Source organism: Pelobates fuscus, chromosome 2 (genome assembly GCF_036172605.1).
Source record: "Pelobates fuscus isolate aPelFus1 chromosome 2, aPelFus1.pri, whole genome shotgun sequence".
In the NCBI taxonomy this organism is placed as follows: Eukaryota; Metazoa; Chordata; class Amphibia; order Anura; family Pelobatidae; genus Pelobates; species Pelobates fuscus.
In genome coordinates this window covers 31,808,431-31,823,767 of record NC_086318.1, presented here as the reverse complement: position 1 = coordinate 31,823,767, position 15,337 = coordinate 31,808,431, and the positions used below count along the sequence as shown (strand labels likewise).

The following is a 15,337-nucleotide window of genomic DNA, read 5'->3' as shown; positions in this document are numbered from 1 at the left end:
CAATCTTCAGTGTAATGCCTGGTGCTTATCAACAAACAGTATAGACACCCAGTATAAGACAGCACTCCAAGGACTTCCATTTCAAAATATAAAATATAACTTTTATTGCTTACATTTAAAAATCTACGTTTCAGTTTGCCCCCCAGACTTTCATCAAGATAAGCATATCCCATCTGTTAGGGCGTTTATATAGTACTACTAAAACACATAAGACTTACAGTTTAGACCAGTGGTAGTCAACCTTTTTCTACCTACCGCCCACTAATGCATCTTTTTGGTTGAAAAAATTTCCTTACCGCCCACCAGTTTTCGCACAAGTGCAGAATATTTTATAAAAAGGAGGGGGTTTTAAAAAAAAAAATAAATGTACGTACATTTATCTTTTATTTCTACTTAATGCATGTTTATAATATTTTAAACTTTATAAAGTTTAATGAGAAAACAATAAAGTAAATTGAAATTACCTTTACTAGTGATTTATGAGATCCTTGAGGTTGATGCTGCGAGACTAAATATTTGATATCTGGTTTGTTTTTCGTAAGGAACAAAGAAAGGTCTCCTCTTTCGGTTATATTCAGACGATTTCTCTGTTTTACCAACAGACAGGCACACATACAGACACACACACAAGACACACACACAAAGACACATACAGACATACATACATACAGACACACAGACAGGCACACATACAGACACAAGACACAAGACACATACATACAGACACACATACGCACACATACAGACACACACACACAAGACACATACATACAAACAGACAGGCACACATACATACAGACACACACATACAACATACATAGACACATACACACATGCAGACATACATACATAAAACACACATACATACAAAGACATACACACACACACAACACATACATACAAAGACAAGACACACATACATACACAAGACATATATACATACATTCAGACACACACACACAATACATACAAAGACACACACAAGACATACAAAGACAGACACACACACACACACACAAACAAACACACACATTATATTTAAGTCACCCTCCTGTTTCCTACCTTTAAGGTGCAGGAGGGTGACTTTCCCTGGGGTCCAGTGGTGGCTCAGCTGGATGGGAGTCAGAGTTCCCACTCTGACTCCCTGGTCTTCCTCCCGCGTGGCTCTCAGTGATAGCTGGGAGGAGTGGCGTGCAGTCACTTCCTCCCAGTTCTGTGATGTCATCACAGGGGGCCCGGTCGTGCTGTTAAAGCGCCCAGCGCTGACCGGGCCCCCTTACAATCCACATCCATCGGGTGGCCCTGACAGCATAGGCCACCTGATGGACACCTTGGAAGGCACCACAAATGGTGACGGCGGTACCCGGTCGCAGGGGTACTGCCGGCTCGCACCCGCCCGCCCAGTCTATCAAAACGAGGAAATCCCTACCACCCACCTGGAATCCTTAAATGCTCACTAGTGGGCGGTAGGGACCAGGTTGACGACCCATGGTTTAGACATTAATGGCTGTGCGTTGAGTTATTTTGAGGGGACAGCAAATTGACCCTGTTATAAAGGCTGTACACTTACTACTTTACATTGTAGCAGAGTGTTGTTTCTTCAGTGTTGTCACATGAAAAGATATAATAAAATATTTACAAAAATGTGAGGGGTGTACTCACTTTTGTGAGATACTGTATATATATATTTACAGTGCAGATTGGATTAGCCGTATAAGATCAGTAGATATGATGCCGAAATACCAGAGTATTGCTCTCCTCCAGGAGAGCGTAGCAGGAACAAGCTCTTAAAAGGGCTAAGTAATTAAAGCTCAGGGGAGTATGCAGAGCATAGCAATCCCCAGTGTGATCATAGTAGTTCCCTCCAATAACGAGACAAGGCTACATTTTGAAGGGTAAAGAAGAACTGTTTTAATTAGCACCAAATGGCTTTCTTTTATGCAGGTTTTAACTACATAGGACCACCCACAGGGTTTTTCAGAACAACCAATAAAAACATTACAACACATACAATAAAGTAAACCACCCTCATTCATCCCATGCAGAATCCTCCCCTCTGTATGTGATACAATTATCTCAACACAATAGACTAACTTAATTATCACAGACAGAAAATATACAGTTTTTACACATACACTGTAACTTTAAAACCACACATCCAATCTTCATCCACATATTATTAATCAGCATCCTTTAAATATAAACATACTCAAAAATCATAAAAATCCGTCCAGTAGATAAAAAGTTAGACGGAAGTCCATTGTGACCGACCGCAAGCACATTTTCTTGCCCAAAACAGTTCCATGGATTTCGAATCTTCGAACGGAACTTAGTCTCCAGCCGCAGTGTCGAAGTGGAGAAGAAGGTACAGGTCAGCGGTGTTCGTCTAAATGTGTAGCCGATTTCAGTTCCATAGATTCAGTGGCACACACCGCTGACCGCGTTAGACTAAATTAAAATGGCCCCCGTCACGTGTTCGGCTGTCGAATGGCAGCCACTGCGACTACTTTGGCACTTCGGCGTCAGAACTGCCCCTATACAATTTAAAGTGGCAGAACGAGTATTTTAAAATTCAATCTGCTAAAATATAGTTTTTAATAGGCAATATATCCCAGGGGCCATAGTCACAAGGCAGGAGGCTGGCAATTAGTCCTCTCCAGGCACACGTGGCAAAGGGTATTTCGTCACAATAACATACTGCACGAATGTGGTATTTTGGCATCTTATATATACTTAAGGTAGGAGATTTTTTTAGGTATCACCTGGGGTTTAAAAAAATATATATGTCTGCTCTCATAAGAGCAGACATTAGGCTTTTAAAGTAGGACCTGCCAAAGATGGGGTGCATTGATGTTGTGGCAGGCTTATGCAATGTATGATCATATAATGTAACTAAACCCCCATTATTTTTGCCTAGATTAGGTGTTTTTAGAAAAACAAATTAAATCTGTCAACATTGAAGTTGCTATTTAGTGGATAGGTGAGTGCGCTGGATCTTGTGTATTGTATAATTTGGCCCCCAGCAGCACCCCATTTATGCATGTTCAGGTGAGTGCAGCTACCCCCCCTTGTTTCATATATATATATCCCCTAACTTAGAGATTGGTTCCCTAACATCTGTAGATCGGGACACCTTGCTTTGGCAAGTTACAATACAAACATGCTAACTTATCCCCAGCACTCTCATTCTGCCATCACCATCCGTGTTGTATGAAATTGACGCTGATAATGAGAGTGTAAATTTCACATTGTCATTGCATCTAAAAAGGGTTTGGCCGTGTTGAGAACTTGGACACAGCACCCATAGACTATTGACAGCATAATCACCACACTGAGCTGTAATGTTTATATGCTTAGAGTATCCTTTAAAAAGTATAGATAAGGGAAAACAACCCACACCTGACCATTTTTATTAAAGTTTTATAATGTACATTATTTTTTTAGATATAATAGAAAGAAAGAAGTAGAGAGCAAATTAAATATAAATAGGGGGATTGATCAAACACCTGGCACCATATAATTTTCATTATGAGACTTGGGACCACCTGGTCCATTAGACCACTAATTATTGGTTCCATTACAATTACACCTTGAGGCTTTTGACCTCACATCATTAATGTATTGACTTCAATTAAAGATTCCACTCAACATACCAAAATCATTAGTGTAGTTTACACAGCCGGGTCTCCAAATTAATTTGACTTCTAACTAACCGATTGTATTTTGTCTGCATGTCTTTCAGAATTTTGTCAGTACCGTAAATGTCCTTGTGGACAACACTACTGCCTGGAGAAATATAAAAGAAAAGGGACCTGATATCCTTAAATCTGTTGAGCTATTTGCTGAAAGACTTCAAGATGGCGACTTTAGTACCAATGAATCTAACAGCAATATTCAGTTGAAAGCAAAAACGTTAAATTCATCCCTCGGCTACATGGAACCTTTTGAGCTGAACAACCTAACAAGCACTGTGACTATTAGAAACGATTCGCTTCCAAATAAGAAAATCACAATAGTCAGTATAGCTTACTCGACCATGAAAGATATTTTGCCGCCGGCAGAAAATAAGTCACTTAGTGAACTGGTTATTTCTACAGTTATCGGTGAGGCAATAGATTTTACTAATTTTACCATCACAATGACATTTCCCAATCAAAACCAGTCACTGATCAGCCCACAATGTGTGTACTGGGACTTTAACCTGACCCAGTCTGGTGGCTGGAATGACAAAAACTGCACTCCTAAAGAAGAAAATGGGACCGTAACCTGCAACTGTAACCACCTAACTTCCTTCTCAATATTATTCTCTCCTTCCCCTAACAATCCAAATAATGGGTCAGCTGTTAATAATAATAATAATAATACTAATAATAATGATTTGGAAATAATAACATATGTTGGGGTGGGCATTTCCATTGCATCGCTGGTCATTGCCCTCCTAATTGAGTTCATTGTATGGAGGTCAGTAATTAAAAACAAGACTTCCTATATGCGCCACGTCTGCCTTGTGAACATCGCGGTAACACTCCTGGCTGCAGATATTTGGTTCATGATTGGAGCGGGTTTAGAGAAGGATCCAAACACAAATGCATGTTTAGTTGCAGCCTTCTTCAGCTTTTACTTCTATCTGGCCTTGTTCTTCTGGATGCTTGCAATGGGTCTCCTTCTGTTTCACCGTATGATTTTCACCTTGCAAGAACTGAGTAGAAGCACTATGTTGATAACTGCTTTTATCCTCGGGTACGTGTGTCCTCTAATCATTGCTGTAATCACTGTGGGTTCTACAATCCAAAACCAGCAGTTCACCAGTGGCACTTATTGCTGGCTTGATTACAATAGAAGCATGTCATTCCTTGCATTTGTTGTGCCCTCATTAACCATCGTGTTCATTAATTGTGTCATCTTGCTGGTGGTCATCTCGAAACTACTGAGACCTTCTGTTGGTGAAAGATCAAGAACAGATGACCGATTAATCTTGATCCAGATTACTAAAAGTATTGCAGTTCTCACACCTCTTTTAGGTATCACCTGGGGTTTCGGTCTCGGCCTGGTAATTGAGACTAATAAGACTAATAAGGTGTTGCACGGAATTTTTGCAGGCCTCAACTCATTCCAGGTAACTATAAAACACACTTTTCAATCTCATATTTTCTGATCCTTAAAGGTTTAGTGTATAATCTCTTTTTCGCTGCAAACGTTACATTCTAATGAGGATTTGTTTGTTGTTTTACAACATGAATTATAAATATTGATTTTCATTTCTTTCAGTTCATAATAATTTGGTCCTAAAGAGTTATATTAATATAACAATTAGTTTTCCTCTAAAGGAACAAGCCAAACAAACCCCCAAACAAAGCTAAAACAAACTTAAAACACGCAACATTTATATGAAAATAAAACCTTGACATTGGGTTATTCACTCAAGTGAGAATTATTATTATTATTATTATTTTATTATTTATATAGCGCCATCAGATTCCATAGCGCTGTACAATGGGTGGACTAACAGACATGTAATTGTAACCAGACAACTGGACGTTCAGGAACAGAGAGGTAGAGGGCCCTTACATTCTAGAGTGAGTGGGGTATAGTGACACAAAGGGTAAAAGTAGGGGTACGAAGTAGGTTGTTAGAAAAGTATTCATTGAGGGCTTAGTAGGTGATTTTTGACAGTTGCAGGAGAGGAGTCATGGGGGGGGGGGGGGGGATAAAAACCTGCTAACAGTTTAATTGATATGCTTTCTTGAAGAAATTAGTTTTCAATTATTTTTGTAATGAGTGGAGACTGGATGAAAGTCTTACAGAGAACGGAAGGGAGTTCCACAGAAGAGGTGCAACCCTGGAGAAATCTTGGAGGCAAGCATCAGAGGTGGGAGTACAGATAGAGGATAGACGTAGGTCTTTGGCAGAGCGCAGGGGCCTCAACGGGACATACTTGTGTATTAGGGAGGATCAGCATTATGTAGGGTTGGAGCAGCATTATGTAGGGACTTGTCAGCAAGCACTAGTTTTTTAAATTGCATAGAAATGATAACGGAAGCCAAAGGAGCTGATGAGTTTACCAAGGGAGGCAGTGTAGATAGAGAACATTAGGGGACCAAGGACAGAACCTTGGGGGACGCCGACAGAGAGTGTTTGGGGGGAAGAGGCAGAGTCAGAGAAAGAAACACTGAAAGAGCGCTGGGAGAGGTAGGATGAGCACCAGGAGAGAGCAGTATCCAGTAGACCAAAATTACGGAGAATGCAAAGAAGCTGTTGATAATCAACAGTGTCAAAGGCAGCAGAAAGATCAAGGAGAATTAAGATAGAGTATTGGCCATGAGATTTAGCAGCAATTAAATCGTTGGAAACTTTGGTCACAGCTGTTTCCACAGAATGACCAGCGCGGAATCCAGACTGAAGTGGGTCAAGCAGAGAGTTGAATTTGAGAAAGTCAGTAAGTCTGGTGTACACAACTCTCTTGAGGATCTTGAAGGCAAATGGCAGTAGCGATATAGGGTGGTAGTTGGATGGGGAGTTTGGGTCAAGGCTGGGCTTTTTCAGAATTGGGGTTACAGTTGCATGTTTGAAGGGTGAGGGAAATGTGCCAGAGGAAAGGGAGAGATTGAAAATTTTAGTGAGAGGAAGAGCAAGAGAGGGAGACAAAGTGCGGATGAGATATGAAGAAATAGGATTGAGGGAACAGGTGGTAAGGCGGAGGACCGGAGCAGAGCAGAAACCTCTTCTGCTGTAGCAGGTGTGAATGAAGGTAGAATGGTGGAGGGAGTGGGATTGGGTGATGTATTGGAAGGAGAGAAATTAGCGATCTCTTCTCTGATTGTAGATATTCTCAGTGTAGTGAGATGCAAAGTTTGGGGCGGACAAGGTGGTAGAAGGAGGGGGAGTAAAAGGGTGAAGAAGAGCATCACAAGTTCCAAAGTGAATTATAAATTTAATGACAAAGTAGCAAAACTGGTAACATGGCTGAGTACGATTTTTCCAGATCTGCTATTGTCACCTTAATCTTTAAATTAACTTTGAATTCATTTAGAATTCTTACTTCAGCAAATAACCCTATATGGTTAGTAAATAGCCCCGTATATATTTAATATTCACATTAACTCATAAATTAATTATTCCATAAAAAGTCAAATATAACACTATTGGAAAGGTGTCTTCAGTCACCACACAGTAGAGCTAGTAATGAGTACCGTTTGATACTATGACTCTTTTTTTAATGGGGCACTCTTATCACCAGAAACCCTACAATTCAATGTTTTGGAGGTGCTTACGGCCATTCACTGCCATTCCAAGATACACTCCAGCAAGGGCCTAGGTATTAATTAAAAGGACAGCCACTTTTTTTTTGGTCAAATTGCTCATGAAAAGCTTAATGAAAACAGTGAGATTGCATCCAAAGAGTCTTTGCATCATAACCACTACAATGAACTGTTGTGGTTATGGTGCTTCAATTTCCCCTTCAACTCTCTCGGGTTCAAAAGCTGAATAATCGGTTCGTATTAATACTACAAGGATTTAGCCAACTGGGATCCATGATTTTTAAATAAATGTGACCACAATCACTCTGTGTCAGTAATTTGGGATTATAATGGTTTGATTCAATTATTAGTTTATTTCCAAACTAAGACACTGCTTTATTATTGTTGGATTAGCGTTTGAAATTATTTAAATTTTTAGATAATATTTTAAAAGGATTTAATATTATTAAAGATATTTACATTTCATAACATTTTTAAAATATTGATATATTTCTAAATTTTACATAGTAACATAGCTAAAAAGAGACTTGCGTCCATCAAGTTCAGCTTTTTTTTGCTCTTGATCCAAAAGAAGGTAAAAAAACCTTCCAATGCTTCCAATTTTGCAAAAAACTAGGGAAAAAATCCTTCTTGACCCCAAAATAGCAGTCAGATGTCTCCTTGGATCAAGCAGCTATTACCCACTAATTAGAAATTATATCCCTGTATGTTATGTTTTTGCAAATATTTATCCAATTGCTGTTTAAACATCTGTATGAACACTGATAAAACTACCTCTTCAGGCAGAGAATTCCATTTCCTTATAGTTCTTACTGTAAAAACACCTTTCGTTTGCCTTAATTGATTAAATAATTGATTAAATCTCCTTTCTTCCAGTCGAAATGTGTGACCTCGTGTCCTGTGTATAGCCCTGTTTGTGAATAAATTTCCGGTTAATGGTTTGTACTGGCCCCGAATATATTTGTATAATGTTATCATATCCCCTCTGAGGCGCCGTTTTTCCAAACTAAAGAGATTTACATTTTTTACCTTTCTTCGTACCTAAAATGCTTTCTTTTATCAATTTTGTAGCTCGCCTTTGCACTTTTTCTAGTGCCATGATATCCTTCTTTAGAACAGGCTATCACTCACAATACCTGTGTACCTTGCAGTAAAAAGTGCACAATTTCATGGTTTGTGCAATTTACCAACAATATTTGAAAGCATCTGACTATCCTTGTCGATGAGTTTTATCCAATCTTTTACTATGCCAGTGTGATTATATGGTGATTGGAAAAGTAATAACTGGAGTATTTCTTTTCCCTCCACTCTAGGGATTATTCATTTTAATCTCAACTGTGCTACTGGACCAGAAGGTAAGTCACACTTTGCTAATAGCATCTGGTGATAGTGCTCCTGCTGCTGTGTCTAGATGTGCTTCTGTTCTTAGTTGCAGCCTAAGCAGTGACATAGGGATATTTTACAGACACACACCTTGGCACACAGTTACACATACTGGCACATAAAAACACAGATACACACACCTTGACACATAGACACAAACCAGCACATAAAAACAGACACATACAGGCACATACCCACAGACATACACAACTTGACACACATACACACTAGCACACAGATACACACAATGACAGATACTCCCTGACACATACACACACAGGTACACAGATACACACACTGACACACAGATACACACACCTTGGCACACTGTGTGTATGGATCTGTGTGTCATGGTGCGTGTATCTGTGTTTCACTGCAAACCCCAATTTTGTTCTTGAGGAACGCTAGGGATCGGCAGAACGCCAATTGGAAAAACGCTGCTCTATACATATCTCTGTTTTTATTTATTGTTTTCATTTTATTTCATAAAGTTCAAGTATGCAGTATATGACACCAATTGAGTGGGTTAAATAATAAAATTATTAAGTACAAAACGGTATTATATTTATAATTACACACTATTAAGGATAATATAGTATAACCTCTAAATGCAAGAGTTTTACAAAAATAAAGTAATACATCACCGAGTAAACTATTGTAGAACTACATCCTATCTAACACAATCATGGCTGCCAGCAGCTTCAGGCTTGAATACAAGTAAGCTTTTACTATATTTAGGGAGGCAAGAGATGGTTGTGTTAACACAATAGGGTCAAAAATATATGTTTGTTTTCCTGACCCTATAGTGCTCCTTTAATGACCCTCACAAACTGCCACAGATCACTCCCGACCACTCTGAGAACCTCCAAATTCCACCTCTGGTCACTTAAAGACCCTTAATCTATTTAAACTTCAGCTTTTTAACTCTACCTCCTCCTCACTGGTTCCAATATATCTTCTTGTTGCCTCCAATGGTCCTTCTCATCCCTACTGCTCCTTCGTATCCCACCACTGCTACTTCTTATCCCCACAGTACTCTTTCTCATGCTCCCATTTCTCATTGTTACTATGCCTTACTGCTCTTTCACAAACTTCCACTGCCCTTTCTCACCCCCACTATTCTTTTTGGCAGTCTCACCGCTCCTTCTGATCCCTCTGCTCCTTCTCACCCGCCTACAACTCTTTCTTACCTTCTCACTGCTCCTTTACACCATAGACTGCTCCTTCTCACATTCCTACTGCTCCTTTACACCATAGACTGCTCTTTCTCACATTCCTACTGCTCATTTACACCATAGACTGCTCCTTCTCATTTTCAGCTGCTCCTTTACTCTATAGACTGCTCCTTCACACCATAGACTGCTCCTTCTCTCCTTCCCAGTGCTTCTTTACACCACAGACTGCTAGTTCTCACATTCCTACTTCTCCTTTACACCATAGACTGCTCTTTCTCACCTTCCCACGGCTCCTTTACACCATAGACTGCACCTTCTCACATTTCTACTGCTCCTTTACTCCATAGACTGCTCCTTCTCACTTTTTCACTGCTCCTTTACACCATAGACTGCTCCTTCTAATATTTCTACTGCTCCTTTACACCATAGACTATTCCGTCTCATTTCCAGCTGCTCCTTTACACCATAGACTGCACCTTCTCACCATCCTACTGCTCCTTTACACCATAGACTTCTCATTTCCAGCTGCTCCTTCTCACCCCTCTCTCATCCGTCTTACTGCATCCTCACTCTCTGATTCACTTTGTTACTGCTGTCCCTTTCAATTACCTTCTGACCTCTGCTCCATATTTTGTGAGTGGGTTTGGGAGTGTGGTGGGAAGTTAAAAGAATGGCAGCATGGGGCAGGTGACATAATATTACTAACATACCTTAGGGATGACAGGCACAGGATGGCCCTTCTTCTTTTTCTAATTCACACTTCAGCAGCCATACACCTCCCTCAACTACGGATGTGCATGGGCAAAAACTTCGGTTCAGTTCGGCACTTCCGAAATTTGGGTTGTCGGCAATTCGGCACTTCGGTTCAGTTCGGCACTTCCGAAATTCAGGACTTCGGCAGTTCGGGAATTTGTCAATTCGGCACTTCGGTTCAGTTCAGCACTTCCGAAATTTGGGACTTCGGCAATTCAGGAATTCAGCACTTCGGCAATTCCCTAAGTCTAACTCTAACCCTAACCCTACCCCTACCGAATGCCAAACTGCCAAATTTCGGAAGTGCCAAATTTCGGAAGTGCCGAACCGAATTGGCAAAGTGCCGAATTGCCGAAGGGTTAGGGGTTAGGTTAGGGTTGGGGTTAGGGTTAGGCTTAGATTCCTGTCACCATTCCCTTAATTTTACCTCCCTCTCCAGTTTTGCCACTTTTCAGAAATCTGAAGCACTTATTCACTTCAGAAATTCGTCACTTCGCAAATCGGCACTTCGGCTCGGCACGTCCGAAATTTGGCATTTTGGCAATTCGACACTTCGGAAATTTACCAATTCGGCACTCGGGAGCATCCAAATGTCCAAATTGCCAAGATTCAGCCGAATTTAAATTCAGACCGAAACTAATTGCACATGTCTACCCTTAACTTCGTTCCCAGCCGGTCACAGACACAGCAGGCTAATGCAGTGCATTTGTACATTAGTATGCTGCAGTCATGTGATCAAAAAAATTTCATATGCTATGATTGGCTGCATGGCTAGTTGCTTATCAACCAGCCAAATCTATATGGCCAGGCAATCAGAAAGTGTAATTATTAAACCAACATCTCCCCATCACTCACAATCAGCCATTCACCTTGTTCTGGGGAGATCCAAGGCTAAGAACTACAGTGCCTCACATAAGAGATCCACGGCTTTACCGCCCAAGACTCTGGGCTCTAGCCCTTATAGCTCCCACCTCCCCGTCAACACTTCCTCTATGTGTAATAATCAATCCAGCTATACCTTCCCAGGGGCACACTGTACTCTATTTTACTGATTTTCTTTTAAATTTAATTTTATTAGGTAAGACTGGCATTGAGAAACACAATTTCATCATCCTACTCTTCTACATTTAGAGCAAGAGTACAGGTAAGAGAACGTTTATGTGCTTTATTATAAGGGTCTTGATTATTTACCCTTTTACCTAGACTACAGTAATATCAGAACAACACATTCCCAGTAAAGGTTATACGACTTGTGCACTCATTTTCAGATGAACATGAAATAAACAAAAATTACAGCTTTCGTTCATTTTGTCCATGGTTGAGTAGGAAATCAGAAACAACAGAATTAAGGAATATGTTGCCAAATTAATTTTCATTCAGCACCAGTGACCTTTTCACCCCACTACATCCACAATGGGTCCACTATTAATTAATAATTCAAGGGAACATAATCTCCACACAATAATAATGTCATCTAAACTGAAATCTAAATGTCCAGATTAATTGTGTTCCATAAAACATCACAAAACCTACACAGCATCAGATGCAGCGAACCAACGGTGGATGATGGTAAAGATAGATACCGTATCTATCACCAATATACTATAGCAGATGTTACTTCAGGTTATATAGGTAATAATAATAGTGATAGTGATGTAGATAATAGTAATGATGGTTTAAAAAAATCTAATATAAAACTACAAACAAAGAAAATGCTATAGTAGTATATATTTAATGCTTAACTCTACTTTTTTAGGGGCATTCTTTATATAGTTTTCACTGGATGTTGATTGTGTTACACCAGTTATTTGACAGTTTTTTTCTGTTATTCATTAAAACTATATTGTACATTTATTTGCTGCTAGAGTTTAGTAAAGAGAGTTAATGCGTAATACGAGCCTCCTATTTGTGATGTAATTGAAATTAATGTATACTAAAAAATACCCTAAATCTATTAAACAATTAAGAAAAATGCGGAGAGATTTAAAAAAACAAACAAAAAAAAACGTACATATGATTTAGATATTGTTTTCATCACATATATTTACTTGTTTACAGGCATCCTCTACAAATTCATCCGTACCTTCTTCAGGACTTCCAAAAAGGAAAAAATTATTTCCCAAAAGAGGTTTGTAATAAATCATAATTTTGTAAATATTGTTTAGTATTTCACATACAGTGTGACTGTCACGTATTCATCTGCACATACAAATGTGATTTATGGCATTTACTGTCCTGACAGGAAAAGTTGTGCCTAGCAACATTACTGTCCTGACAGGAAAAGTTGTGCCGAGCAGCAATCAAACCACAGGAGGGTTTGTGGTGAGCAGCAATCATGCAAATAGGAACCTGGTAACTGCCTTTGGGGTCAAAGGCCGATTACAACCAATCAGATCCACAGGCAGGGTATTTAGGCCCAGTTCTCATCCTGCTCAGTGCCCTGTCGTGGTTTCCCTTGTGGTTGTCCGAGAGCGCGTTATTGATTCTGGTAATTCTGGTTATTTGACTTTGGCATTGATTTTGACTTCCCTGTTTTCTGGCATCCCTGACTCCTGGCTTTTCCTTATTGTTGTGTCTCTTTCTGTTTCCCTTGACCTCGGCTATTCCTGACTATTCTTTGATACGTTAGTCCGACCATTCTAAGGTCCGGTATACGTTACCTATCAGTTCTCTGTGTTACACAATTCTATGTGCTGGATCATACTGTAATCCTGACAGTGACGTCTTTATAGGACCATTATAATTACTGTCCAGGACATAGGGAACAAATATCCTGCCCTATTCTGCCCTATCTCAAAGATCCTGCCCTTTCACTTCTGATCTGGACCACAATAGAGTAGACTCACTAGGTGGAGCTCAAATTTGAGAGTTTAATGGGACCAAATTATTTAGCAGTCTCTTAAATTAGACAGATTAAATTCGCATTTGGAGATAGATCTAGGTAAAAAGTGCGTGATGCTAAGTACTACTCTGTAATTGCCATCAAATATCTTAGTAATTAGATGTTACAACCACAGATCGTGGCAGGTATCCTGCTCGTGAACCGGGTGTGTGGGAGGCTCCAGATCAAGTTTCAAAATCATTATAAAGAATTTGTTTATTTTGCCCCAGTTTAGTTAAAAGCAAGTTTCATATGCTCTACAGGCCAACAATTTGTTGGCTTTGCACAGGCAGTTCTCCTGCCTGTTAATGTGTTTCTGTGTTAGAGCACTATGAAATATCCGGGGAATGCAAAACATTCCTTTTGTGTGTTGCTATCAGTCCTGGTGCTTTACAACTGTTACTTTGTTAATTGTCCACATTCCATATAAGCACAGGGGATACTGCGAAGGGGGCTACTGTCTGTATATTTATGTCAGAACCTGCTTGAAACTTAACGTTATATGGATTCTTATGGCTGTTATGACATTTGAAAATCTTCTTTTCATTGCAAGCGCCCAGTCTTAAAGTTGTTCTGTCACCTCAAACTTACTTTTCTTCTATAGTTTCTATAACGTTCCTATACTTTACCTCTTTCAAAATCTGTTATTGTTTTCAGTTCAGATCTATTTCTCTTTAAAACAAAAGACAAAGTAGGGACTACACTTGGTAATTTTGACAAAGGATGGGTTTATGGCAAGCTTCACCCTTTGTTAGATCGACAGAGAAAGTGGAACTTGCCTTAAATTATTAGTTTTCCTGGCACTGCAGGACCCTGCAGTGCCCTCTCCCTCTCAACCCCCATCCCATGTTGCTGAAGGGGTTTAAACCCCTTCAGTGACTTACTGGAGTCCAGCGGCGATGTCCCTCGGAACTGGGTCAGGCTCCGCCTACTCTCCTCTTTGAGGCCACACACGCGCATTAGACCTCCCCATAGGAAAGCATTATTTAATGCTTTCCTATGGGGATTTTGGCAACACTGGAGGTCCTCACAAAGCGTGTTCTAAAAACACAGAAGTCCCTCTAGTGGCTGTCTGATAGACATTATACTATGTTTAAAATTTTACCTACAATCAGAAACAGAATAACACAAGAATTGCGAATGTGTTCTATGGAGAGAGATCGAACTCAGCTTTCTGGACACTATTAGAGATATAAAAAAAATGGTCTTTTAATTGGTTTCATTGGAGGGACTTACCGAGATAGAGGACGAGTCAAATCCACAGGTGGAATTTAGTACCCACCAAACTTTATCCAGAACAATTGTTAGGAACAATGCATTTAAGATGTTTTGTAAGGAATGCCACAAAACTAAAACCATCCTTTTTATTATTTTCATTTTTAGGTGCTTACAATGTATTCCATGCTCAAAGTTCCTCAAATGAAACATCGACAAACTCATATTCCGTACTTTCATGACAGAAACACAATTTTTTACATTGAATCGGTTAGAAATATACTAACAGATGTCAAGACTTTAAAAAAATCGAATCAAAGTTACTTAAAATCAGTTTCTTTTGTCCATGATTCTGGAAATACATTGTATACAAATAAAGTTTTTATTGTTGACTCCAAAAACGTGGTTCTATATAGGACAAACTCATCTATCTTAGAATAGATCTTTGGGAAAATAATTTTTTTTTCCTCGAGTACAAAAACCTAATCTAGCTATATTTTTTATACTATGCCTACAGCCTCAATTTAATTTTGCTGGATAAACTTTGCAAATAATTTAATATTTTTCGATAAACATTTAAAATCATTTTTTTCTCAATATTTGTATATAGATGATGGAAATGTATATGTATTTTTGAGATATTTAAAAAAAAAAAAGCAGTGAAAGAAAAG

General features: G+C 39.3%; 1 protein-coding gene across 1 annotated transcript in view; it reads left to right on the top strand.

The window, feature by feature from the left end:
- Window positions 1–14,969, top strand: part of LOC134586504 (adhesion G protein-coupled receptor F5-like) — a 125,853-nt gene extending 110,884 nt beyond the window's left edge. Inside the window, exons 13-17 of the mRNA XM_063442049.1 lie at window positions 3,743–5,116; window positions 8,573–8,614; window positions 11,649–11,714; window positions 12,629–12,698; window positions 14,835–14,969. Of these exons, the coding sequence (XP_063298119.1) occupies window positions 3,743–5,116; window positions 8,573–8,614; window positions 11,649–11,714; window positions 12,629–12,698; window positions 14,835–14,908 (1,626 nt within the window). The 3' untranslated portion in view covers window positions 14,909–14,969. The remainder of the gene's footprint in view (window positions 1–3,742; window positions 5,117–8,572; window positions 8,615–11,648; window positions 11,715–12,628; window positions 12,699–14,834) is intronic.
- The last annotated feature ends 368 nt before the right edge of the window (window positions 14,970–15,337 follow it).